The sequence below is a fragment of the Nannospalax galili genome, unplaced genomic scaffold, assembly GCF_000622305.1.
Source record: "Nannospalax galili isolate Female #2095 unplaced genomic scaffold, S.galili_v1.0 scaffold2103, whole genome shotgun sequence".
Lineage (NCBI taxonomy): Eukaryota > Metazoa > Chordata > Mammalia > Rodentia > Spalacidae > Nannospalax > Nannospalax galili.
The window spans coordinates 255,008-281,666 of NW_008349069.1; the positions used below are offsets into that span (position 1 = coordinate 255,008).

General features: G+C 38.3%; 1 protein-coding gene across 5 annotated transcripts in view; it reads left to right on the top strand.

Moving 5' to 3' along the window:
* The window catches only part of Terb1 (telomere repeat binding bouquet formation protein 1), a 52,322-nt gene that overhangs the window by 8,776 nt on the left and 16,887 nt on the right, over positions 1-26,659 (top strand). For 4 of the 5 annotated variants that reach the window (XM_029569985.1, XM_008846274.3, XM_029569982.1 and 1 more), the window contains exons 3-12: positions 3,171-3,281; positions 4,024-4,152; positions 6,749-6,880; positions 9,727-9,787; positions 9,877-9,992; positions 10,084-10,206; positions 16,336-16,488; positions 19,227-19,358; positions 20,814-20,939; positions 22,875-23,035. In XM_029569985.1, coding sequence (XP_029425845.1) covers positions 3,171-3,281; positions 4,024-4,152; positions 6,749-6,880; positions 9,727-9,787; positions 9,877-9,992; positions 10,084-10,206; positions 16,336-16,488; positions 19,227-19,358; positions 20,814-20,939; positions 22,875-23,035 — 1,244 coding nt within the window. The remainder of the gene's footprint in view (positions 1-3,170; positions 3,282-4,023; positions 4,153-6,748; positions 6,881-9,726; positions 9,788-9,876; positions 9,993-10,083; positions 10,207-16,335; positions 16,489-19,226; positions 19,359-20,813; positions 20,940-22,874; positions 23,036-26,659) is intronic. The other variant, XM_029569983.1, reaches the window with a different exon arrangement.

A 26,659-nucleotide genomic window follows, 5' to 3' on the forward strand; every position in this document is an offset into this window, starting at 1 on the left:
GAAAATAACCCAGCCCCATTAGAAGTTTTCTTTGACATGTTGTTGATGTGATATCCATACAAATTTATCATCTTATAGTTTTGGTTAACATATACAACAATCGTTAGTAAATGTCAGCTGTTGCCCAAAGTCAATTCAGTAATAACCTTTGCCTATATTTTTTTTCTGACAAATTGTATAGCACATGATTTCATCGAAACAAATTGCTAGTTGATTCCTTTTAATAGGAAGACTAAATATTAATTTATGTATATTAGTTTTAGTTTTGTTTTTTTTTTTAATTTTATGTGTATGTGTGTATTGCCTGCATGTAGGTAAGTGCACCCATGTTGTGCAATGCCAGTAGAGGTCAGAAGAGGTTGTTGGATCCACTGGGACTGGAGTTACGGACAGTTGTTAGCTGTCATGTGGGTGCTGGGATTCAAACCCAGGTCTTCTGCAAGAACAACCAGTGTTCTTAACCAGAGCCATTTCTCCAGCCCCATTCCTTTATATTTTTAAGTCTGCCCCTCAGCCCTTTATCCTGTAGCTTTCAGAACTCTATTTTATGTGTATGAGTGTATTGTCTGCATGTGTAAGTGAACCCATGGCATGCAGTGCCTGCAGAAGTCAGAAGAGGGCATTGGATACCCTGGAACTGGAGTTACAGACAGTTGTTAGCTGCCATATGGGTGCTGGGAATCAAACCTGGGTTTTCTACAAGAGCAGTCAGTGCTCTTAACCACTGAGCCATGTCTCCAGCCCCCAAGATTTATTTATTTTTATTTTATGTGTATGAGTATTTGCATGTGTGTAAGTGCACTATGTACATGCAATGCCTGCAGAGAGCAAAAGAGGGTGTCAGATCTGGAACTGGAGTTACAGTTGTTAGCTCCTTGTAGGTGCTGGGAGTCCTCTGGAAAAGGAGTAAGTGCTCTTAACTCACTGACTGTTTCTAGCCCCATAAAATAATTTTTAGGGCCAAAATAAAATAAAAAGGCAACCAACAAAAAGACAAAAATAAATAAATAAATAAATTAATTAATTAATTAAAACTTTAAAAAACAAAAGAAAAACTTATGCCAAACTCTGTACCATTTTATTTAAATCCTAAAAGATAATTTTATTTTAGTTTGATATATTCATTGATTTTCTTTCAAATATGAAATCTACCCAGCATTCTTTGTATAAACCCAATTGATCATAATGCATTGTTATTTTAATATATTGTTGGATTCAGGTTACTAAAATTGTCTACTAGACTTGAATGTATGTTCATGGGAGGTATCAACCTACAGTTTTTAACAGTTTTGGTCTTGAGAGAAGGGTAACACCAATTTCAGTTAAGTTGGGGAGCTTGGCATAGTTGTGTGCCCCTAGTTACTGGAGAAGCTGAGGCATGAAGATCTTAAATTTGATGTCAGCCTAGAACATAGACCTGTCTCAAAAAACAGTTGGAAAGTGTTTCTTCTTAACCTTTTAGATAGTATTTCTTCCTTAAATGTTTGGTGGAGTTTTGAAATGAAACTATTTAAAATTGGAGTTTTCTTTATGGGAAGGTTTGTAACTATGATCTCAACTTCTTTCATAAATATTATTTAGGTTATCTGTTCTTAGATGAGTTTTGATGATTTCTATCTTTAAAAGCAATTGGTCCATTTCATCTAAATTGTTGAATCTGTAGGTATGAAATTGTGCATAAAACTTCCTTTTGAATATCTTCGGAATCTACAGCAATTATTTACTTATTTATTTATAAGGTATATTAGTTACTTTTCTATTGCTGTAATAAGACACCATGAACAAGGCAACTTACAGAAGGAAGAATTTATTTGAAGTTTCGGTTCCAGGAGTAAGGGTCCATGATGGCAGGGCGGCATAATGGAAGGAGGTGGCTGAAGCAGGAAACTGAGCAGTCAGATCTTCAAGCAGGCACAGGAAGCAGAGAAAGACAGGAAATCTGGCAAGGCTTAAGAACTCTCAAAACTCATCCCCAGTGACATGCTTCCTTCACCAAGACCCTCCCCAAACAGCTCCACAGAAGGGACCAAGTGTCCAAATACTTGGAGCCTAGAGGAGAGGGTATTTTCATTCACATCACCACATAAACGTCTCACTCTATAGCCTAGGCTGGCCTGGAACTCAGTACGTAGCCCTTGGATTTGTGGAGATCCTTCTGCCCTAGCCTCCTAAATTCTGGGATTACAAGTGTACACCATCATGCCTGGATCTTCTCTCTCACATCTGACATTGGTAAATTTGTCTGTACTCATATTATCCAAATTACGTTGGCTAGAGGATTACCAGTTTTATTGGTCTTTCAAAAGAACTTGACCTTTTGTTTTTCTATTTTACTGATTTCAGATTTTGTCTTTCTAATTCTCTTTCCATGCTTGGCCTTAGTTGGCTCCTTTTCTAGTTTCTTAAGGTGGACACTAGGCCATTGATTTATGAACAGTTTCTTTTCTTATATAGGTATTTAGTACTATAAATTTTCTCATAAACACTACTTCATTAATATCCTATAAATTCTAAAATGTTGTATTTTCATTTTCATTCAGTTCATTAAAATGGCAGCTATTTAAACCAGTATAGCTTTACTTAAAGAGAATATTTGTATTTTCTATATTTGTATTTCATGGGAAGGTAATACCAAGGAACTATAAGAAGTTCATTTTAAGTCTTTGTTATTTACAATATGTCTTCTTGCTGGGTGTGGTGACATATGCCTTTAATCCCAGCAATCAGGAGGCAGAGGCAGGTGTATCTCTGTGAGATCACGGTTAGTCTGGTCTACATAGTGAGTTCCAAGTCAGCTAGGGTACAGGGAGACCCTGTCTCAAAAAGAAAAAAAGAGAAATCCCACATCTTTTTTTCTTTTGCTCTGTTTGAGACAGGATCTACCTGTAGCCCTAGCTGACCTGGAACTTGCTATGTAGACCAGGCTGGCCTCGATCTCACAGAGATCCACCTTCCTCTGCCTCTCAAGTGCTGGGACTAAAGGCATGTGTCATTATACCCGGCTTAAATCCAATTCTTTTTATATATTTATATTAATTGGATTATAAGGCTAATACATATGTATTATTTTAAAAATCATATCAAAGATATATAGTTACAAAACAGAATTTGAATTATTGGTCTTTGAAAAAAAACTTTAGGTTTAAAATAATAAAATTTTTCTTTTGTAGGAATAAAGACTGACCTGAACTTATTATTGGAGTGTCTAAAGTATCAGATGAACAACCCTTCATCACAAAAGGAAGTTTTGGTTACTATTCATTCAGTTTGTCAACTAAACAGTAAGACATGATAGTGAACTTTTATTTATGACCGACCTTCCTTCCTTCCTTCCTTCCTTCCTTCCTCCCTTCCTTCCTTCCTCCCTTTGTCCCTCCCTCCCTCCTTCCTTCCTTCCTTCCTTCCTTCCTTCCTTCCATCTAAGTAACCCTGGCAGGCCTCAAACTCTTGCCTAACTTAGCCTCCCCAGCACTGGGCTTGCATACATGTATAACCACAACCCACTCTGATTCTAGTTCTTGCCATTCTTTAGTACTGTAGTTTATAGATGGATAGATAGATAGATAGATAGATAGATAGATAGATAGATAGATTGTCGATAGATAGATAGATAATAGACAGATTGAAAGATAGAAGATAGATAGATAGATAGATAGATAGATAGATAGATAGATGATAGACAGATTGAAAGATAGAAGAAAGATAGATAGATAGATAGATAGATAGATAGATAGATAGATAGATAGATAGATGTTTCTCTTCAGCATTTTCTTCATTTGATTTTTTTTTTTTTTTTATTTTTTTGAGACAGGGTCTCCCTGTAGCCAGCCTCAGCTGTCTTGGAACTCAACTATGTAGACCAGGCTGGCCTTGAACTCACAGAGATCCACTGCCTCTGCCTCCCAAGTGCTGGGATTAAAGGTGTGTGCCACCATGCCTGGCTCATTTGATTTTTTTTTAATCTTAAATAGAATATTCAAAGTAAATAGCATTTCTATTTTGTTTTGTCTGAAAACCTTGCAGGTAATGCAGGTCTTTATTTCCGGGAAATTGGTGGTTTGATATTTGTAAAAGATCTTGCAAAATCCAGTGAGCATAGCATGGTGAAAGAAGCAGCCTTATATGTATTAGGAGTTGTTGCAGAAGGAAATGGTAAAGTACAAAATTTTATTTGTTGTCCTCTAAGCATTGTATTATAATTAAATAATTGTAGTATTTTGTTCCTTTTTTAAATGGTTTAATCCAAAACCATCTTGTATGCTTTGGGTATAGACATTCATTTTGGCCAAAACAGTTTTTTGCAATATACTTGAAATGAATTTGAATCTACACCATCAGTTTGTCAAACCAATTTTATATTTTTATATGTTCATTAATTATGTCTTCATTAACTGTTAAGAATCAAGCTCTGTGCTAGGCATTGAGGGTGTAGGGATGAACTATCTAGCCTTAGAAATAGGGTTTAGGGGGCTGGAGAGATGGCTCAGTGGTTAAGAACACTGAATGTTCTTGCAGAAGACCCAGGTTCGAATCTCAGCACCCACATGGCAGCTAACAACTGTCTGTAACTCCAGTTCCAGGGAATCTGCCTCTTCTGTCCTCCTCAGGTATTGCATGACACAGGTGCACTTACCTATGTGCAAACAGTACATGCATACACATAAAAATATTAAAATAATAAAAAAAATTTTTTTGGTCTTTTTGAGACAATATCTCCCTGTAATCCCAGCTGTCCTGGAACTCACTGTGTAGACCAGGCTAGCCTTGAACTCACAGAGATCCGCCTGCCTCTGCCTCCCAAGTGCTGGGACTAAAGGTGTGCGCCACCACGCCCGGCTAAATAAAATATTTTTTAAAAAAGAAATGGGGTTTAGTAGCGGTGCCAGGTCCTGAATATTTGTTATATTATTGTGCTCAAATTATCTTTTAAAAAATATTTATTATTTATATTTTTGTGTATGAGTGTATTGCCTGTATGTATGTAAGTGCACCTGTGTCATGCAATGCCCATGGAGGTCAGAAGAGGGTGTTGGATTCTCCTAAACTGGAGTTACTGATGGTTGTTAGCTGCCATGTAGGTACTGGGAATCAAACTTGCGTCCTCTGCAGCTGCTCTTAACTGCTAAGCTATACCTCTTTTTGAGACAGAGTCTCTCTATAGTCCCAGTTGACCTAGAACTGATGATATAGACCAGGCTGGCCTCCATTTCATAGAGATCCACCTGCCTCTGCCTCTCAAGTGTTGGGATTAAAGGTGTGTACCACCATACCTAACTCTTTTTTTGGTCTTTTTGAGACAGGGTCTCCCTGTAGCCCCAGCTGTCCTGGAACTCACTACATAGACCAGGCTGGCCTTGAACTCACAGAGATCCACCTGCCTCTGTCTGGGATTAAAGGTGTGTGCCACCACGCCTGGCCACACCTAACTCTTTAATTTTTTTGGTGTTAGAGATTGAGCCCAGTGCCTCATATATCTTAAGCACATGCTCTATTACTGAGCTATAACCCCAGCGTCCAAATTACTTGTACAAAATCCTACATATGAGACCAAGTCTTACTAGGTAGCTTAGGTTGACCTGGAACTCACAGTTCTGCCTCAGCCTCCTGAGTAGCTGTTATTACAGATGTGGGGAAGGATGCTGGCTCTCAGGTTTGAGGGTTATTTTTGTTTCCTGATTTTTTTCTTTGAGGGAGGGGATGTGAAGATCTTGCTATGTTGCACAAACTGGCCTTGACATCACAATTCTATTTTTCCTCCTAAGCATTGGTTTTTCTTGTTGTTGTTGTTTCCCACCCCACTTGGAAGTCACTATGTGGGCGAGGCTGGCCTTGACCTTACAGAGATCCTCCTGCCTCCACTTCCCAGGGCTGGGGTTAAAGTGCCTCCCAAGCATTGGGATTGTAGTATGCCCAGTGTCATTTTTGAGTTTTGAAAAGACTTTTATTACTCCAAAAGTCTCAAGAAATAGCACAAAAATTGCCTGTCCCTGATTCCCAAAGCAGACACCTGGATTTTCTTGTTTTTCTTTCTTTGGTTTTTACTCCTCTTCTCAAAAATTTTTGGTCTAATTTTAATATTTTATTTGGTTAGAATTTTATTGGCAATTCTAGGATACTTAAATGTGTACTTTGGAGTTTAGGTCAAGTACTTTTGATTAAGATTGCTACTTAAAGACTGGCTATATGACTCAGTGGGTAAAGGTGCTTGCTGGTAAGCCTGGCAACCGGAGTTTGATCCCTGACCTATATAGTAGAAGGAGAGAACCAGTTCTTTTAAGTTGTACTCTGAGCCCCACATGAGTACTGTGTTGTACATGCCTGCACACACACATACACAAACATACAAATGTGGGGTTTGGGGGTTGATTTTGTTGTTGTTTTCGGTTTTTGTGAGACAGGGTCTTCCCATAGTCTTAGCTGAACTGGAGCTTACTGTGTAGACTGGCTTTGAGCTCACAGAGATCTACCTGTCTCTGCCTCCCAAGTGCTGGGATTAAAGGTGTGTGCTGCCATGTACAGCAAATACATGAAATTTGAAAAATATTTTTTAAAAGATAGTGTAGCTTTCATCTGCCACTTAAGTAACCGTGTTTCATTTTGTCAAAAATTTTGTGTTTCTAATAAGTATCAATTAAATGAGATTCAGTTGAGAACCATCCCCAGTTTGACAACATTATATTTTGTTTAGCATATTTTCAAACTGGTTTGTGTCAGTATATTAAAATGAAAATTGTATTTTATGTTTCAGTTTACTGTCAGGAAACTTTGTGTACTTCAGAGGTCTTCAAAGACTTGACTTTGCTCTTATCTAATGATGATTCAAACACAAATTTGAAAAGAATGTCTTCCTATGTTCTTTTGGTTCTGGTTTCAAATAATCGTAAGTACATATTCTTCTGAACATTTAAACATGTTAAGATTCTTGGACTAGTCATTGCTACTTCTGTTCTAGTCATTCTGGTTGTACGTGACTTTTTAACTCATTGACTTCTAAGAGATACTAGCTTTAACAAAGGAATTATAGTGTCCATTTAATCTCTTGATATTTGTTAATTTTAAGAAATAATAAAGTGATTGGTACTACCTAACAATCACCAAAATGAAACAGCTTTAAAAGGAAAAAGAGAAGCATTTAATGAATTGGTTGACTTTATTGAATTGACCATTTTGGGATGTTTTTGGTCTTTTTGAACTCGCTATGTAGACCAGGCTGGCCTTGAACTCACAGAGATCCGCCTGCCTCTGCCTCTCAAGTGCTGGGTTTGTTACAAGGTTTACTGTATTTACCATCAGTGGGTCTTATTTTGGGATAATTGTAGATTTAAAGCAGTTGAAAATATATAGTATACAGTGTTCCTGTGTACCTAATTAAGAATTTGTGTTTGTCAGTGTATGTGTGTAAATGCATGTGTGCCTGTGTGTGGAGGCCAGAGGTTGATGTCGAGTGTCTTCTTTAGTCACTTTCTACCTTTTTTTGAGATAAAGTCTCTCCCTGAGCTAGAGCTTGCCAGTTTAGCTAGACTGACTGGCCAGCAAGCCCCAGGGATGCTCTAATCTCTGCCACCCCAGTGCTTGAATTACAGGTGCAGACACCCAGCTCTTTTTTTATTTCTTTTTTACAGTGGGTGCTGGGGATCAAACTCAGGTCCTCATGCTCATGCTGCAAGCACCTTACTGACTGAGCCATTTTCTCAACCCTTAGTGTTTTTTTTTAATATTGCTTCATTTAATCTTCAAATTGTTAGATACTTGAAATGCTTCTAGATTTTATTTTTGCTACTTTGAAAAACCTGAAAAAAATAGAATGATTTTTTTCCGCTTTGGAGACTATTTTAACATTGTAACAGAATCATAATGTAACACAGCATTTCATAATTTTTAGAGGAAGTTTGAATGTTATCAGTCTCTAAGCATAGTGTATTTTCATAATAAATTTAATTACAGATATGTTGTTGGTTTTGTTTAAGACAGGGTCTCCCTGAAGCCCCAGCTGGCCTGAAACTGGTTATGTAGACCAGGCTGTCCTTGAACTCACAGAGACCTACCTGCCTCTACCTCTTCCTCTGCCTCCCAACAGTTGGTCTGGAATTCACCATGTAGACCAGGCTGACTTCCATCTCACAGAGATCTGCCTGCCTCTTGCCTCCCAAGTGCTAGGATTAAAGGCATACACCACCAAACCTGATTTGATTATAGATTTTTACCTATAATTCTGTGTGCTTTGTACTACTTTGATAGCTTAAAGCTATTTAAGTGTTGTTTTTTCATGGTAATTAAAAGTACCAGACTGGTGGAACTAACCTTCTTGAATGTTTAACAGACATACTTTGAGACCTATACTAATTTGATCAGAGGGACATAAAGGACAGTTTTTGCTCCTTGCCCTCCTAGGTCAACTAGTTCCAGGGGTATATGAGTATCTCTCAAAATGTCCTATAATTGTGGTGAGTCACCTGTCCTGTTGATCAAGAGGCCATGGAGACCCCACAAGATGGACTTGAACTGGTGTCCAGTCTACAAAAAGGAGGGTCAACACAGCGGAAACATTTCCTCCGTGTTTCCAAGCAAAGCCAGCCATGAGTAGGACCTTTGACTTATTGTCACATAGGCGGAACTGGTAAAAGGAGCCAGGGGCTCCTCCCAAGCCCATGTGACCCCTGAGGAACAGATCTTCAAACGGCCTTAAGAGTAAAAATAAATTGGTTTATCTGAGCCAACTGTATGGCCTTAAACATCCAAAAGGAAAGTATAACCAAAGATTAAAGGGGCCAATATAATTTTTTAACAGTCCATATGTATAGCTGAAGGCTACATAGCAAGAAACAATGCCAGATAGGAGATACCTTCTTTTGAGTTGTTGGCCAGGCTGGCCCAAGAGACTCCTAGATAGTAACCCAGCATAGAACTGGGAAAATGAGCAGCAGACCCCAATCTTATCTAAAGGAATATTGACAACTGATTGCTGCTAGATGAGGAACAGCTGACCTTCCTGAAACAAAGACCTCTAGATAGGCTGACTAGATTCACCAGATGGACAAGTAGTGGGGAATGGCTGGGGGTGCTGACACACAGCAGACAGTAGCAGGGATAACAGAGTATAAGGGCTCTAGTGGGAGGGGGAGGTTATGAGAGGGTGCCATCTGGGAAGTGGATATATAGATGAATAAGATTGTTTGGGATGTTCTGTGTGATAAACACACCAAAAAATCAACAAATTAAAAAAATGAGGAGGAAGCATAAAAATTTATGTCAGGTTAATTAGTAGAGGTGATAAATATTACCATTGAAATCTACCCGATGACTTTATATCCATACACGGGTGCCAAGGATCCACGTGCAACTGACCGTGACTAGTAATAATCAGGTACATACAGATTAGAGATGCATCTAAGTGTTATTAGCAAAAACAATGAGTTTATAAGAAACAGTATATTTTAAAATGAAATGGAGATCTTTTTTAAAGGTTAAAAACTCATTCAATTTTATGTCTTACAGGGTTTATACTGAGTTCAATATTGTATAACTGTATTAATTCAACTGTGAAACTAAAAATTTTATAGCCACTTTTGAAAGAGATGTATCTTTGCTCTGGAAATTGTTATTGAGTACGTTAAAGCTGTAATGAAATGCTTCTTCTTAAAAAAAAAACTAAGCGTTGTTTTAAATTTTTGCAAAATTATTCCTAAGTAAAAGTCACATTCATGTAATATATGACTCTTTTTTAAGGGACTGGACAAACGCTTGTGAGAGAAACAGGTTGTATTGAAGTTCTGTCACAGTTGTTCAGGTAAGTTAATAAAATTTCTTATTATTCATTGCTTAAGATCTAAATGGATTTAAAATGATTTATTGTCTTCTTTTTAACCAACCTAATAGGACAGTTCTTTCAGATTATGAGTTGGATTTGTCAGATAATAATGTTTTCCAGAGTTACCAGTTGTGGTCTTCAGTGTGTGGGACTCTGTGCGTCTGTGTCAACAATCCTCAAAACGGTAGTTATCAGATATTTAACTATAAATTAAAAAAGGAAAACTGATATTTTTAAATGTCAAATGAAAATATGATTGACTTTCCTCCTTTCAGATGAGAATCAGATGTTTTGTTGTTGCCTTTTTTCACATGCTAATAAATGGCTAATGAATTGCATGAAGACTGAGATCATTCGCCCTATATGCTCAGTCATTGGACTTACTCTTGCCAACAACAGTAGGTATTCACTTTCTGGGTCATTCTTTAAGAAACATTTTTAAAGCAGAACAAAAAGTATTGAAATCATTATTTCATTAATTCAATTAATGAATTTTGCACTTTTAATTTGGGCCATTTGGGGTGGATGCTGACCCTTGAAGGTAAGAAAAATTTGAAAGTAGATATTATTGGGAGCATATTGGAAAGACGGTGGCAGTAGCATAGTTGTTTCTTGGTAGGTGGAAGCTGCTCATGCAGCCCAGATTGGCTTAGATCTCACTATGTAGTTGGGGGAGGACCTTGAGCTGCTGACACTCCTGTCCCCACCTTCCAAGTGCTGAGATTATAAGCACATGCTACCATACCCAGCCTGCAGTATAGTTTTTTTCATCTCCTTAGATACCCTCTAGAAACAGGACAGTGAGATAACAAACCTAAACCCCATAGAATGTACAGTCTGGAATTAAATTAGAAATGAACAAATATCGTGATGACCTGAGTTTGATCCCTAGAACCCATGTAAAGGTGCAAGGAGAGAACAGACTCCACAAAGTTGTCCTCTGACCTATGCACAGAGCATACAATATTAATAAATAAATGCATTTAAAATATGAACAAAAACACCTTGAAAAGTGGAAATAACTAGTAATTAAAGACTTAGATGTCTTGAGAGTGGTGGGAGCCTGAGTGAGGAGGACTGCCAAAAGTTCAAGGCCTGCGTCAAAGAATCCAAAGTGCCAATGTCAGCCTGAAAGGTGACATCACTCTGGATCTTAATATATATTAAAAGGTTAATAAAACAATAGTAAGAAACAATGTTATGCCACGAAATTTGAGAATTCTGATAAATTTGACAAATTCTTTAAAATATACAAATTACAAAACTTACTCAAAAGAACCAGGTAATTCAAATGTATTGTTTGTTTATTGTTTTTTCAGGACAGGGTTTTGTTTAGCCCAGACTGGCCTCAAACTTGCTATGTAGCTGAGGCTGGCCGTAAACTGATCCTTCTTCCACCTCCCAACTACTGAGATCACAGGTGTGTGCCAACACACCTGATTTTATATTTCTGTGTCAAAGGAACAGAATTCTTAGTTTAAAGCCTTACTAAACCTGTGAATTTCATGGCCTGATAATTTTACTGGTGAATTCTACTAAACATTTCAGGAAAGAAAAATCCAAAAGCAATTCTACATAAATTATTTCCAGAATAGAAGTGGAAAAAACACTTGTGAACACATTCTATAAGGCTAGCATTACACCCACACCAAAAAAGGCAACACAAAATACCTACAGGCCAGTATCTCTTATGAACATTGATATAAAAATACTATTTGTTGCCGGATGTGGTAGCACACGCCTTTAATCACAGCACAGGCAGAGGGAGGCAGAGGCAGGCAGATCTCTGTGAGTTCAAGGCCAGCCTGGTCTACATAGTGAGTTCCAGGACAGCTGGGGCTACCCTGTCTCAAAAAGACCAAAAAAAAAAATACTATTTGCTTATTTGATACAGAGTCATATAGTCTAGGCTGGCTTTGTATTCTCTGCCTTCAAGAATAACCTTGAACCCCTTAATGTCCTGTATCCACTCTCCAAGTGCTGGGATTCGAGATGTGGGTTACAGTGCTTGGTTTATATGGTGCTTTGAATTGAACCCACCACTTTGTGCATGCTAAGGCAGCATTCTAACCAACTCAGAATTACATACCCAGCCCTAGATATTAAAATACTTAACAATGAGGCTGGAGAGATGGCTCAGTAGGTACAAACACTGGCTACTCTTGCAGAGGACTTGGGTTTGGTTCTCAGCACCTACATGGCAGCTAACAACCATCCTTAACTCCAGTTTCAGGGGGATCTGATGCCCCCTTCTGTACCCTGGAGGCATTGCATGCATGTAGTGTACTTATAAACATGCAGGCAAAACACTCATACACATAAAATAAATAAATAACCAGGCGTGGTGGTGCACGCTTTTAATCCCAGCACTCAGGAGGCAGAGGCAGGCAGATCCCTGTGAGTTCAAGACCAGCCTGGTCTACATAGTTCCGGGACAGCTGGGGCGACAGGGAGACCCTGTCTCAAAAAGACCAAAATAAATAAATAAATAAATAAATAAATAAATAATTTTTTTAAAATTTAGCAAAATATTTAAAAAGCAAACCTGGGCCAGGCATGGTAGTGTGTGTATACCTTTAATCCTAGCGCTTGGGAGGCAGAGGTAGATTTCTATGAGATCAAGGGTAGCTTAGTCTGCTTAGCAAGTTCCAGGACAGCTGGGGCTACAGGGAGACCTTGTCTCAAAAAGCCAAATAAATAATAAATAAATGAATAAATGAAAAGTAAAATTCAAGCATGGTTTGGTGGCTCATACTTAAAATCTCACCACTTGGGAAGCTAAGGCAAGAGAAGTTTGAATCTAGCCTGGTCTACATAATGAGTTCCAGGCCAGTCTGGGCTATAGCATAAGACTCTTCCTCGAACTTTTTTTTTCTGAAAATCTTAACTATATGAAGAAAGGACAATACATATGACTGAGTGACCTGTATCCTAGGAGTGCAAGATTGGCTTAGCATTATAAAACTTGCCATGTTCACAGACTAGGAAAGAAGAACTAGATGACAGTCTCAATAGTTACAGGAAAAGTACTATACATGATGCATCATATCTTCATAAGAACTCGATAAACTGGGAGCAGAAAGGCACTTATTTAATGTAATAAAAGGCCTATATATATACATATATACATAATTGCCAGTCTCACTTTTTTTTTTGGTCTTTTTGAGACAGGGTCTCCCTGTAGCCTCAGCTGGCCTCAAACTCACAGAGGTCCACCTGCCTCTTCCTCCTGAGTACTGGGATTAAACGCGTGCACCACCACTCCTGGCTAGTCTCACTATTTTTTACTTAACACTTTTATTGGATGTCTTAGCCAATGCAATAAGGCAAGAAATTGAAATAAAATGTATAGAGATTGGAAAGAAAAGAAATAATTATTTTCCCATAAATGACATGATGGTATATATAGAAAATCAAAAGAAGCTACTGTAAGTAATAATGATTTTAGGAAGAATGCAGGATATAAGGTCATACAAAATCATATTCCTAGATGCCTCAACAAATAATTGGAAACCTAAACTGGTTTGTGTGCTCATGTATGTGGGCAGTGTTTGTGTATGTGTGTACATGTGGCTGTAGGTACACTTGCCTGTGCATGCCCATGTGGAGGCCAGAGGATGGCTTCAGGTATCTTTCTCTGTCCTTCTCTACCATATATTTTAGATAACTTACAAGGAAGAAGGTCAATGCCTTGTGACTTTGGAACCTAATGCAAGGAAGTCCATCATGGTGGGACTGCATGACAGAAGCGACTGCTCATCTAGTCATACCAGGGAGGTGGAAACAGAAAGGTGCCAGGGTCCTAAAATTCTTCTCAATGGCACATCTCAATGACTTATTTCTATTCACACCTACCTCCTAAAAGAGTCCATGAGCTCCAAATAGCACTGGGAGCAAAGGACAAAGCCTTCCATACATGAGTCTCTGGGGAAGACATAAAATATATGCACTGCATATATTTCATTAAATTTACAACAAAGTAGTTGAGTTTTTAAAAAACTTTTTAAAAAAATATTTTTATTTATAACTTTTTTGTGTATTAGTGTATTGCCTGCATGTAAGTGCATCTATATCGTGCAATGCCCATGGAGATCAGAGGAAGGTGTTGGATCCCCTGGAACTGGAGTTATAGATATTTGCAAGCTACCATGTGGATGCTGGGAACCAAACTCTGGTTCTCTCCAAGAGTAGCCAGTGCTCCTAACTGCTGAGCCATCTTGCCAGCCCCAGCAGTTAAGTTAAAAAATTTTGTTTTCAGACAGGATATCCCTCTGTAGCTCAGGCTAGCTCAAAAATTCACTGTGTAACCCAGGTTGGCCTTGAATTCACTGCAATCCTGCCTCAGTCTCCCAAGTGTTGGGATTATAGTGTGAGCCCATCATACCTGGCTAGGGTTTTTTGATATTATTATAATCAATGGGGTCTAGGAAGATAACTCAGTGGGTAAAGTACTTGCCATAAGTACAACTGTAAGGACCTGAGTTCAGATATCCAATAACCCACATTAGAGCTAGACATGATGGTCTGCACTTGTAACTCTAGTGCCGGGGAAGCAGAGATAGGCAGATCCCAGGGGTTTGCTGGCTAGAAAGTCTAGCTGAAACGGCAAGTTCCAGATTCAGTGAAATAACATCTAAATTGTGGGGAGATATATAATGTTCATGGATTTTTTAAATTTTATACACACGTGTGTGTGCCTGCTTGTCTGTGTGTTGCATCACGTGCATACAGGTGTCCACAGAGTCCAAAAGAGAGTGTCAGATCCCCTGGAGCTGGAGTTACAGGTGATTGTAAACTGTGCCATGTGGGTGCTGGGAATTGGCCTCAGGTGTTCTGCAAGAGCAGCATGTGTTTTTAATTCCAGCACTTGACAGGTGGAAGCAGAGAAATCAGGAGTTCAGGCTAGTCTTAGCTGCATAAAAGGAGTTCAGTGCCTGCGTAGCCTACATGAGACTCTGTTTCAAAACAAAATTAATTAATTAAACACTTTTTTTCCGATCTTTTTGAGACAGGGTCTCCCTGTAGCCCCAGCTGGCCTGGAACTTGATATGCAGATCAGGCTGGCTTCGAACTCACAGAGATCTGCCTGCCTCAGCCTCCCAAGTGATGGGATTAAAGGCGTGCATAACCACACCTGGCTTATATTTTTAAGAAGGGGAACTGGAAATGTAGCTCAGTGGTAAAGTACTTATGTAGACTGTCCCAGCACTAAAATAGATTAAATAAATGTGTAATAAATGACTAGGGTAAAATTCTGGATATATTTTTAGGTTAATATCTATTATTGAACAAAATGAAAATTGACTTTTGCTTTAAAATTATCTTGCTTTAATTAATGGAATTAGGCTAAACTAGGAAAAATATTCGTGGCAGGATTTTAACTTCTAGTCTAGTATTCAATTATTTTAAGCCTGTTTCTAGAATGGCAACTGTAAAGATATTGAATTCAGAGATTCATGAGATACTTGCCATGAACATAATTTTCAAACTGAGGCATGGTGGTACATGTTTATAATCCCAACACTTAGGAAATGGTTAGCAGCAGGATGATCCTGCCTGTGAAGCCAGCTTGGGGTACAGAGTGATAACCTTGTCTCAAATGTGTGTGTGTGTGTGTGTGTGTGTCTGTGACTGTGTCTGTGTCTTTCACTAAATTGGAATAGTTATTATGTCTCGATATGTTAAGAGTTTTGTGCTCTGAGAAGGTATAAATAAGATGCATGTGTGTTTTTGGAACAATTAAGTGGTTTGCCTCTTGTAAATTCAAGCAATATGAAGTATAAGTTATGTTGGAATTCAGAAAATAGGCATCTTGCTGATTATAATGGCAAGATGAGTAAATGAATCTATTATTTTGTTGGTATAGTTGTTGAGGCTAACTAGGTCTTAAACTCAATATACTGCCTTTGCCTCTCCAGTACTATGATAGGTATATACCACTTTCCTACTCCCCACCCCCTGCTGAACCTGCTCTTTATAGCTCTAGTGAAAGACTTGTTTAACAATATTACAAAATACATCAATCCTCAGAAATGAAATATGTTTCCTACACATAACAAAGTACTGTTCTATTATACATATAATTTTTAAAATATTTTATTTATTATTTTTATGTGTATAAGTATATTGTCCACGTGTACGTAAATACACCCATGTCCTGTAGTGCCCTCGGAGGTCAGAAGATGGTGTTGGATCCCCTGGAACTGGAGTTACAGACGGTTGTTAGCCACTTTGTTGGTGCTAGGATTAGAACCCAGGTCCTCTGCAAGAGCAGCCAGTGCTCTTAACCACTGAGCCATCTCTCCAGCCTCACTTATACATATGTTGAAATGAAGTACTCCTGTATATGTATGTCTATGTGCATGTGTGTATACATAGATAGATAAATAAAATTTCTATTTTTAATTCTGTAATTTTTGGAGTTTTAGTATTTAAAAGCCAAATTAAATGTTATATTTAGTATAAATTAATTGAATGAAACCATGCACCAGTCTTTTGAGAATAGTTCTGTTACTTTATTCCTTAAGCTCATGTTCAGAAATGCTTTGTATCTGCTGGTGGACTGGATATATTATCTCAAGTTCTTGTGCGACTGGAGTCTGACTCACAAAAGACTGTTTCCAGTGCTAAGCTTGCGGTGGTAGTGACAAAGACTGTGGATGCATGTATTGCTAATAATCGTGAGTGAAAATGTTTAGATTTCCTGTAACTGAATTTTGTTTTAATTGAACATGCTAACTGTTGAAATGCTACATTAAGGCACCATGGTCGAGTACATTTCCAGTTTCTTACGAATGCAAAGAAATCTTAGAAATGACCTATTGTCATTCTTTATTTTCCCAGAGAAGTTACAGCTTTTCTAAGAATTCATATCTAAGTATTCTAACTTCAGGTCTAATGATTGAATCAAAATAAGAGCCTGTCATTCCTAAATATTGATTTCACTTAAAAAGCAATTTTAAGTAAAAAGGTTTTGATGAACTATCTAGAAAGTTTGAGACATCAGAAATGGAAAACCCAATTTATAAAATTTTAAGGATTATATAAAGAATTAAATTGGGCTAGGAATAGTGGGGCATGCCTTTAATCCCAGCCCTTGGGAGGCAGAGGCAGGTGGATCTCTCTGAGAGGCCAGCTGGTTCACATTGTGATTTCTAGGTGGGCTGTGACTAGAGAGACCCTGTCAAAAAACAACCGACAAAAAGACGAAGAAAGGAAGGAAGGAAGGAAGGAAGGAAGGAAGGAAGGAAGGGAAGGAAGGAAGGAAGAAAAAGAAAGAGAGAGAGAGAGAGAGGGAGAGAAAGAAAAATTAAATTGGGGCTGGAGAGATGACTCAGTAGTTACAGCACTTGCTGCTTTTCCAATTCCCAACATTCATGTCAAACAGCTCACAACCATTTATACAAGCTCTAGGACTTCAGTGACTTCTTCTGGCTTCAATAGGCACCTGCAAACATGAGGCATACACTCACACAGACATACACATAAGCATAAATTTAAAAAATGAAAGTATGCCTTTTTGTGGTGAGTATGAGTTTTGACTTACCCAGTGCATGAGAAATGAGGACATGTTTGCTTCTCGTTTTTACAGACACCTAGGAATGATAGCCTATAAACCTCTATAAGGAACTTTACTTGCATTTACAAATAACCCCCCCAAAAAGTAGATGACTGTTTAATAAGCAGTTATTGAATAACTGCTGTGAGCTGAGTCCCAAAGACATAAAAATGGTTAAGATAGGGCCTAGAAAGATGGCTCAGGGGTTAAGAGCACATACTGTTCTTGCAGAAGATCCAAGTTTAGTTCCCAGCACTCAGACAGCTCATGGGGATCTAATACCTCTAGCGGCACCTGCACTCATGTGCACAGACACACATGCACAGACACACATGCATACACACAATTTAAAATAACAAAAATCTTTAATTAAAACAATTTAATGATAAAGATACAGTCACATAGAACAGTGAGATGGCTGTTCCATGCAACCAAGCAGGTGAAGGTGCCTGAGAATCTGAGTTCAATCCTAGGACCCACATGGTGAAAGGAGGGAACCAACTTCTCCAAGTTGTCCTTTGACCTCCACATATATGCCATGGCATGCACACAGATATACGCACAATGAATAAATGTAAAAAAATTTTAAAGATACAGTCCATGAGGATTTTCAACCTTATTGTTCATACCAGTATAGTTAGATGCTTAGATGCTGGGTGAACACTGTTAAAAGCCTTATGAGGGCTGTGCATGGTGGTGTGTGCCTGTAATCCTGGCATTTGGGAGGTGGAAGCAGGAGGATCAGAATTCAAGGCCTCTGTTCTATAGTAAGTTTGAAGCCAGTCTGGGCTATGTGAGACCCTATCTCAAACAATCAAAACTTCTATGAATAGATAAATAAATACCTTATGAGGCAAAGTATAGCTTAAAATAGTGGACTTCTTGAATTCTGCCATATCTCAACATAGGTTCATATATGCTTCATTGCATCATTAATATTAGTAGAGCCATGGCCAGATGGGAGAATATTTCAGTGCCGAGCAGAATTTGATTATATAGGAATTTCCTTATTGTCCAGTGTAGATAAGAGGAGATGTGTAAGATGAGAGTGGGTATATCCAGCTTTAAGGAATAGCGTATGCTTTCATATTCACAATATCATGCAGAACTGAGAAGAAATCATTCTTTTTTTTAACTTTTAAAAAATTTTGTTTATTATTTTTATTTTATGTATGAGTATATTACCTGCATGTAGGTAAGTGCACCTGTGTAGTGAAATGCCCCCAGAGGTCAGAAGAAGCTGTCGGATCCCCTGGGACTGGAGTTACAGACAGTTGTTAGCTGCCATGTGGGTGCTGGGATTCGAACCCAGGTCTTCTGCAAGAACAACCAGCGTTCTTAACTGCTGAGCCATCTCTCCAGCCCCCAAAGAAACCATTCTTTTAAAAAAGTTTGCTTATGGGCTGGAGAGGTAATTCAGCAGTTAAGAGCGCTGGCTGCTCTTGCAAAAGACCCAGATTTTATTCCCAGCATCCACATGGCAACTAACAACCATCTGAAACTCTAGTTCCAGGGGATCTGAAGCCCACTTCTGACCTCCACAGGCATTGCATGGCACGGGTACGTTTACATACAAGTAGGCAATACACTCATACACATAAAATAAAAATAATAAAATTTTCAAAAAAATTGTTTTTGAGGGATTAATGAGGACTATTGGAATAAGCCATAATCTTATTATAATGCATTTATTTAAATTATTTAAATTAACATGCATGCACATATATTAGATGCTACATGACATGTATATACTAGATATTATACAGGCATATGATAGTCTTCCTGAATAAGCTCAGAAAACATACAGTACATGTATACTTATAAATCTGAAATTTGTACTTGCTTTTTCCTATCTTCTAGCTACTTTTGCAATGGTATTATCTAAGTACCACATTGTTTCAAAACTTCTGGCGTTACTACTTCATGAAAGTCTTTATTCAGGAGAAAAAATTAGCATCATACTTACCCTTGGTCACTGCACAGAGGATTGTGGTAAGTATTTGATTTATCAATGTGTGTATTAAAACAGTGGGGTAGAAACATGCTTTGTTTCTTTCTCCTCTGGTTGTACAAAAAGTTTAAAACCCTACTTTTCTCCCAGTCATTCAGGCTCCTTATTTTCCTTCTCATACCATATTCTCTCGGTTGCTAAGACCTGAAGTTGTGCTTCTTTTTCTCAGCCCTTATCCATCTCCATTGCCCTCAGTCCCCTATCGTCTTTACCTCCCATGCTCCTTCCCTTCTCTCTTCATTTCAGCCTCCCTCTTCATGTCAGTACATGGATCTGATCCTGTTACTCCTTACTGAAACCCTAACTTTCACAGGTTTGTTTCACCTCCATTAGTCCCTCTTTCTTATCCCCTCCATTTTCTTCCCTTTCTACTTTTCTCCCACTCTCCCTCTGTCTAATCTATTCCTTTTTCCAGCCTTCTCCAGTTCCCTCTCTTCCTCTCCTCCCTTCTTTCTCTCACTTTCCCACTCTTCTCCCTTTGTTCTCTCTTGCGTCCTCTGCTCTTCCTTACTTTCCTCCATCAATTTCTCTATTCTTTCTCTTAACCTTTTTTTAAAAAAGTTTTATCAATTCTTTTTTTAAATTTTATTGTATATGTATGAGTGTTCTGCCTGCATGTATGTAAGAGCACTCTTGTCGTGCAAAGCCCATAGAGGCCAGAAGAGGATGTTGAATCCCCTGGAACTGGAGTTACGGATGGTCGTTAGCTGCTGTGTGAGTGCTCTGTGTCATCTAGAAGAGCAGCCAGTGCTCTTAAACGCTGAGTCATCTCTCCAGCCCCTGATTTTTAATTTTTATTTCTATTTACTTATTTATTTGGTCTTTTTGAGACAGGGTCTCCCTGTAGCCCCAAGCTGGCCTGGAACTCACTATGTAGACCAGGCTGGCCTGGAACTCACAGAGATCCTCCTGCCTCTGCCTCTTGAGTGCTGGGACTAAAGGTGTGTGCCACCATGCCCAGCTCTTTTTTTTTTTTCAGACAAGGTGTCATTATGTCACCTTGACCATCCTGGAACTTTTCTGTAAACCAGGCTGGCCTGGAACATAGAGATTTGTCTGCCTCTGCTTCCCAAGTATTGGGATTAAAGGCATGTACTACCACACCCATCTTTTTTATTGATTCTTTGAAAATTTCATACAATGTATTTTGATCATATTCAGATCCCCTCCTCTATATCCAACCTTACCTCACTATCCACACTCTCTTAACCTTTTTTTAAAAAATTCATGGGTATGAGTTTTTTGCCTATATGTAAGTATACCCATGTCATGTAATGCCTACAGAGGCCAGAAAAGGGAATTAGATCCCCTAGAACTGGAATCAAGGAGAATTATTAGCCACCATGTGAACATTGGAAACCAAACCTGGGTTTTCTTCACGAGCACATAGTTTATGATGAAATAATTGCCATTTGAATTTTTTGTATTTTTTACAGAGGAAAATCAGTATGAACTTTTTAAAAACAATGGACTTCCACTGATGATACAAACTTTAACTGAATCTAAGAATGAAGAACTAAATAAAGCTGCTACTTATGTGCTTCACAACTGTCAAAAAATTAGTAAGTTTAATGTTATTTTAAGAAAAGGTCAATCGACTAGGTATAGTGTCGCACCTAGCACTCAAGAGTCCTAGCACTCAAGAGGCAGGGACAGGCAGGTTTTGTGAGTTTGAGGCCAGCCTGGTCTACATAGAGTTATAGACCAACTACGGCTACATTTGTGAAACCCTGTTTCAAAAAAGAGAAGAGAGGAAAGGTGGTGGGAGGGGGAGAGAGAGAGAATGAATATCAATGGCAAGTAATGGTATACACCTTTAATCCCAGGTCTTGGGAGACAGAGGCAGATAGATCTCTGAGTTGAGACCAGCCTAGGCATAGTGAGATGCTGTCTCAAAAAAAAAAAAAAAAAAAAAAAAAACCAACAAAGGGAAATTTATATTTGCTTTAATAAGCCAAGCTATTTTAATTTCCAAATATTTTTAGACTTGAAAAGCAGTGTATACCATTTGGACGTGGCAAGTAAGGTGTTTTCAGCATATGCAAACCTATATAGAAAAGAACATATAAGAACAGCAGTTGAGATAATTTATTTTATTCCTTGTGGACAAGCTTAATTTGTAGGACTTAAATTTAAGAACTAAGGGTAATTTATTTCAAAATCATAGAGTACATTCAGTCTTTCATTTATTTAAATGGAATTTCTATTATGGACTAAGCACTATGTTAGGCATTGAGGGTCCAGTTATAAGAAAACAGTTTGTGCTTATAAAGTTAGTCTAAGTAGAGAAAGCATAAATGAATAATCTAAAAACTGAGAATTAGGTCTTATTATAAATTGACATAGAGGTTATAAGGGGTAGATTACAGATACTTGGGAACCTGTAACAAAGTAATCTGATCTAGACTTAAAGCAGTAAAAGTTTTGGGAGAAAATAATTCTTCGCTTGACCTTAACCAAAAGGTCAAGAAGCATAGGGAGAAAGTAATTCTTGAGCAGAGATCTGAATGTCTGAGCTAGTCAGGTAAAATGAAGGAAACTTCTGTAGGCAAATGGCTCAGGCCTAAGGAGCAGGAAGGCACAAAGGCTCTAGGTTAGGAGGGAGCCTGCTATATTCAAAGAATGATGAGCCGTCTGGCTGGAGCATGGGGAGTTGGTAGTAGCCATGGGATTGTTCCTGTGAAAGAAAAACTACAAACATAATATGTTTAAAAAAGGGTACTTGGGGCTGGATAGATCGCTCAGTGGTTAAGAGCACTGGCTGCTCTTGCAGAGGACCTGGATTCAGTTCCCAGCACCCACATAGTGGCTAACAACTGTCAGTAACTCCAGTTCCAGGGGATCCAACACTCTCTTCTGGCCTCTGGAGGCATTGTGCAACACAGGTGTACTATCATGCATGCAGGCAATATACTCATACGCATAAAATAAAAATAATAAAAATAATACTGTTTTAAATATATATCTAATTTGAAGCCGGGCATAGTGGCACATGCCTATAGTCCTAGCACTTGGGAGGCAGAGGCAGGCAGATCTCTGTGAGTTCAAGATCAGCCTGGTCTACATAGTGAGTTCCAGGCCAGCTGGGGCTACAGGGAGACCCTGATTTAAAAAAATAAAATAAAATAAAATAAAATTATATATATATATATAGTTTGAGACTAGAGAGATATAGCTCAGTGGTAGAGCACATATTTGACATGGGATTGACTCTGATCTTAATTCTCAGCACCAAAAACCTACTACTTTAAAGCCAGTACCCTTATACCTACAATAACATTTTCACATGTTATTTTTCTGTAACTTTCAAAAGTAGTGTCAAATTTATGACTAAGCCCTAGACCTCTGCCATGCATTCTTTCCATTTGTTTTCAGTACCAGTTGAGACAGTATCGATAGACTCTAAAGAAGGGGTCGGGTGGGATATGAGGTTCTCCTTAAAATGTGTCAGAATTTATAGTAATGATAAAATCACTATTTCCCTCCATATTACAAAGCTGAGAGGTTATCTCTAAGTCTAAGAGAGAATTCTTTTGATGACAATGAAGCAAAACAATTAAAGGACATGAAGGCAAAAGAGAAGAATCTTGAAGAATACTGGAAGATAGCAAAGGAAATTGCTCACAGAATAGAACAACTTGAAGGAAAAGGAAATGAGGTCAGTTTCTTTGTTTCAAAGAATATAAAACTCTTTATGGGGCTGGAGAGATGGCTCAGCAGTTAAGAACACTGGTTGTTCTTGCAGAAGACCTGGTTTCGAATCCCAGAACCCACATGGCAGCTAACAACTATCCATAACTCCAGTTCCAGGAAATCCGATGACCTCTTCTGTCCTCCGAAGGCATTGCATGACAAGGGTGCACTTACCTATATGCAAGCAATACACTCATACACATAAAATAAAAATAATAAAGTATTTTTTAAAACTACAACTATTTTAATATATATTTTGTTCAATTTTTATGCATTTCATATAATATATCTTAATGATATTTAGGCCGCCCTCCCCTGTCTGTACTGTCCCCATATTCCCCCACTGGATCTTATGCATTCTTATGTGTTAAGGCCTATTGAGTAAGTTTGTGTCCCCAGATGTCCCTCAGTGTGAGTTCATCCACTGGAGTCTGGCCAACCTATGTAGTATCACTCCCTTAAAGAAGACAAAGTCTCCCTCACCCAGCCATCATCAGCTGCCAATAGTTCCTCAGCTAAGGTTGGAACTTCTTACCCATTTCCCCAGTTCTGTGCAGGGTTGTTGTCTGGTGTGAGTTTGCATGGGTCTTGTACATGCTGTTACCATCTTTGCAAATATTTTTTGACAGTAGAAATTGGAAGTAAAAAAGTTTTTTTCACAAGTTATTCATTTATTTTATGTGGACGAGTGTATTGCCTGCATGTATGTAAGTGCAGTCATGTTGTGTAGTGCCCGAGGAGGACAGAAGAGGGTGTCAGATCCCCTGGAACTGGAGTTGCAGACAGTTGTTAGCTGTCATGTGGGTGCTGGGAACAGAGCCTGGGTCCCAGCCAGTGCTCTTAACCACTGAACCATCTCTCCAGCCCCCTATTTATTTATTTTTATAAAGTGGTCAGGCAACTTTCTTATTTATTTATTTATTTTTATGTGTATCAGTGTTCTGCCTCCATGTAAGTGCACCACATGCGTGCAAACCTGTGGAGACCACAGAGACAAAGCCTGAGAAATGTATCATTCGATAATTCTTTCATTGTAGAAGCATCATAGAGTAATTACACAAATGCAGGTGCTATAGGTCAAGAGATGCAGTAAACTTAAAGAGGTGTCAGACTGATGCTGAACTAAAACAGCATATAGTAAATTTATTTCTTTTTTAACAAGTAGAAGGAATGCACTCTAAAATAATGACAATATATAATATGGTAAATACAAAAAGTAGCAACAGTCATTTATTATAATCAATTATTAAATATAGGTAATTGTATGTGCTATAATTTATACAGCTAGCACTCTAGTAGGTTTGTTTATATCACCACAAACATATGAGCAGTGCATTCTGCTACAAGTGATGTGATGGCTACAATGTCATAAAGTGATAAAAAATTTCCAGCCAACCTAGGTTACTTGAGACCCTGTTAAGTGCCTAGTGTGCATGAAGCCCTGGGTCCAATCCCTAGCAACAACAACAAAGAAAAATGTGAATATATGTGTCATATGCTGGAAGGTTGGCCTTGAACTCACTATGTAGTTGTAGATGATCTTTTCTATTCCTCTTGCCGTTGCTGAATCTGGTGCAGGGATTATAGTTGTGTGCTACTATCCTCGGTTTATGCAGTGCTGAAGATTGAACCTAGGCCTTCAGGCATGCTAGGAAAGCGTACTACCAATTAGCTGAGCTACATCTCCAGCCTAATTTTATTCTTTTGTAGATGTGCTGTAGCCAGTACTTTACTGATGGATATTTAGGTTATACTTAATTGCTTACCAGTGTAAACAACTGGAATAAACCTCAGATACATACATGCTTATATACATAGACATTTTTGAAACAGCTTTGAGATATTATTCATATACCATACAATTCATCTATTTAAAGTATATAATTCATTGATTTGTAGTATAATTCACAGAATTGTGCAGATTCACTGTAATCAGTTTAGAATCTTTTGTCATACCTAGAAGAAACTCAGTGTCCTTTAGTAGTCATACTCTTGTGTTTGCTTGGACAACCATTCCTCTATTTCCTTTTTCTATAATTTTCCATATTTTGGATTATTCATAGACTACAGTAATATAATGTATGGTCTTTTGTGAGTAAGATCTCCATTTAACATGTTTTCAAGGTTCATCCAGGTTATATTATATTATATATATGTACATGTGCATGTTGCACATGGGGAAGTCAAAGGACAACTCTGGGTGTTGGACCTCAGATGCCTTCTCCTTTTTGTTTGAAACAGTCTCACATTGCTTTAGAACTTCACCACATAGGCCAGCATAGTTTGCTGGGGAGCTTCCTGGGATCTGCCTATCTCTATTTCCCATCTCACCATCACCGGGATTCCAGAAGTGCACCATCATACTTGGCTTTTTATGTGGTTTCTAGGAACCCAAACTCAATCCTGATGGTTACAAGGGAAGAACCTTACTGAGTGAGCCATCTACTTGACCCTTGAAATGTAATTTTCATTCACATTATTCACCTATTATTGGTGCCTAATTGAGTAGTTTTTAGTAAATTAAATTTTGGTGAAAATATCCAACAGTTTTTCTTCACTTTTTTTTTTTTTTTTTTTTTGAGACAGGGTCTTATTCTGTAGCCATGGATTGCTTAGAACTTGCTAGTAGATCAAGCTGGCCTCAGACTTGCAGCAATCTTCCTGCCTCTGCCTCCCAGGTGCTGGGATTATAGGCATGAGCATCATGACTGGCTCCATTTTAATAATTTTTAAATGTACAATTATGTGACATTAAGCACATTCATAATGTTGTGCAACCATGTCCCCTGGCCCTGTTTCTAAGCTTTATGTTTCTTTGTTTGATGTAGGGCCTCATTCTATAGCCCTGGCTGGCCTAGGGCTGGCCTTGAAATTGTGGGAAATTTATTGTTTCTGCTTCCTGAGTGCTGGGATTACAGACACGTGCTACCACAACCAGCATTTTTTTGGACACGTAACCCAGGCTGGCCTTGAACTCAGTTTGTAGCTGAAGGTGACCTCAAATTCTTTTTTTAAAATATAGTTTATTTTTTATTTTATGAGTGTATTGCCTGCATGTGTATAAGTGCATCTGTGTGGTGCAATGCCAACAGAGGTCAGAAGAGGGTGTTGGATTCCTCTCGAACTGGAATTACAAGGTGGTTGGTAGCCTCCATGTGGGTTCTAGGAATCAAACCTTGGTCCTCTGCAAGAGCAGCCAATGCTCTTAACCGCTGAGCCATCTCTCCAGTCCCCTCAAATTCTATTTTTTTTTTTAATTATTTATTATTTTTATTTTATGCATATGAGTGTGTTGCCTGCGTGTATGTAAGTGTACCTGTGTTGTGCAGTGGCCTTAGAGGTCAGAAGAGGGTGTCAGATCCCCTGGAACTGGAGTTACGGACGGTTGTTAGCTGCCATGTGGGTGCTGGGAATTGACAGCCACTGCTCTTAACTGCTGAGCCATCTCCAGCCCCCCAACTTTTTTTAATGTTGAATTCAGATTGTTTTATTTATTTTTCAAATTTTTAATTTTTTATTTTTGATAATTTCATACATGAGTATTACCTTTACATTGTTTCCATCTCTTCTGGTCCCCCACCAACCAATT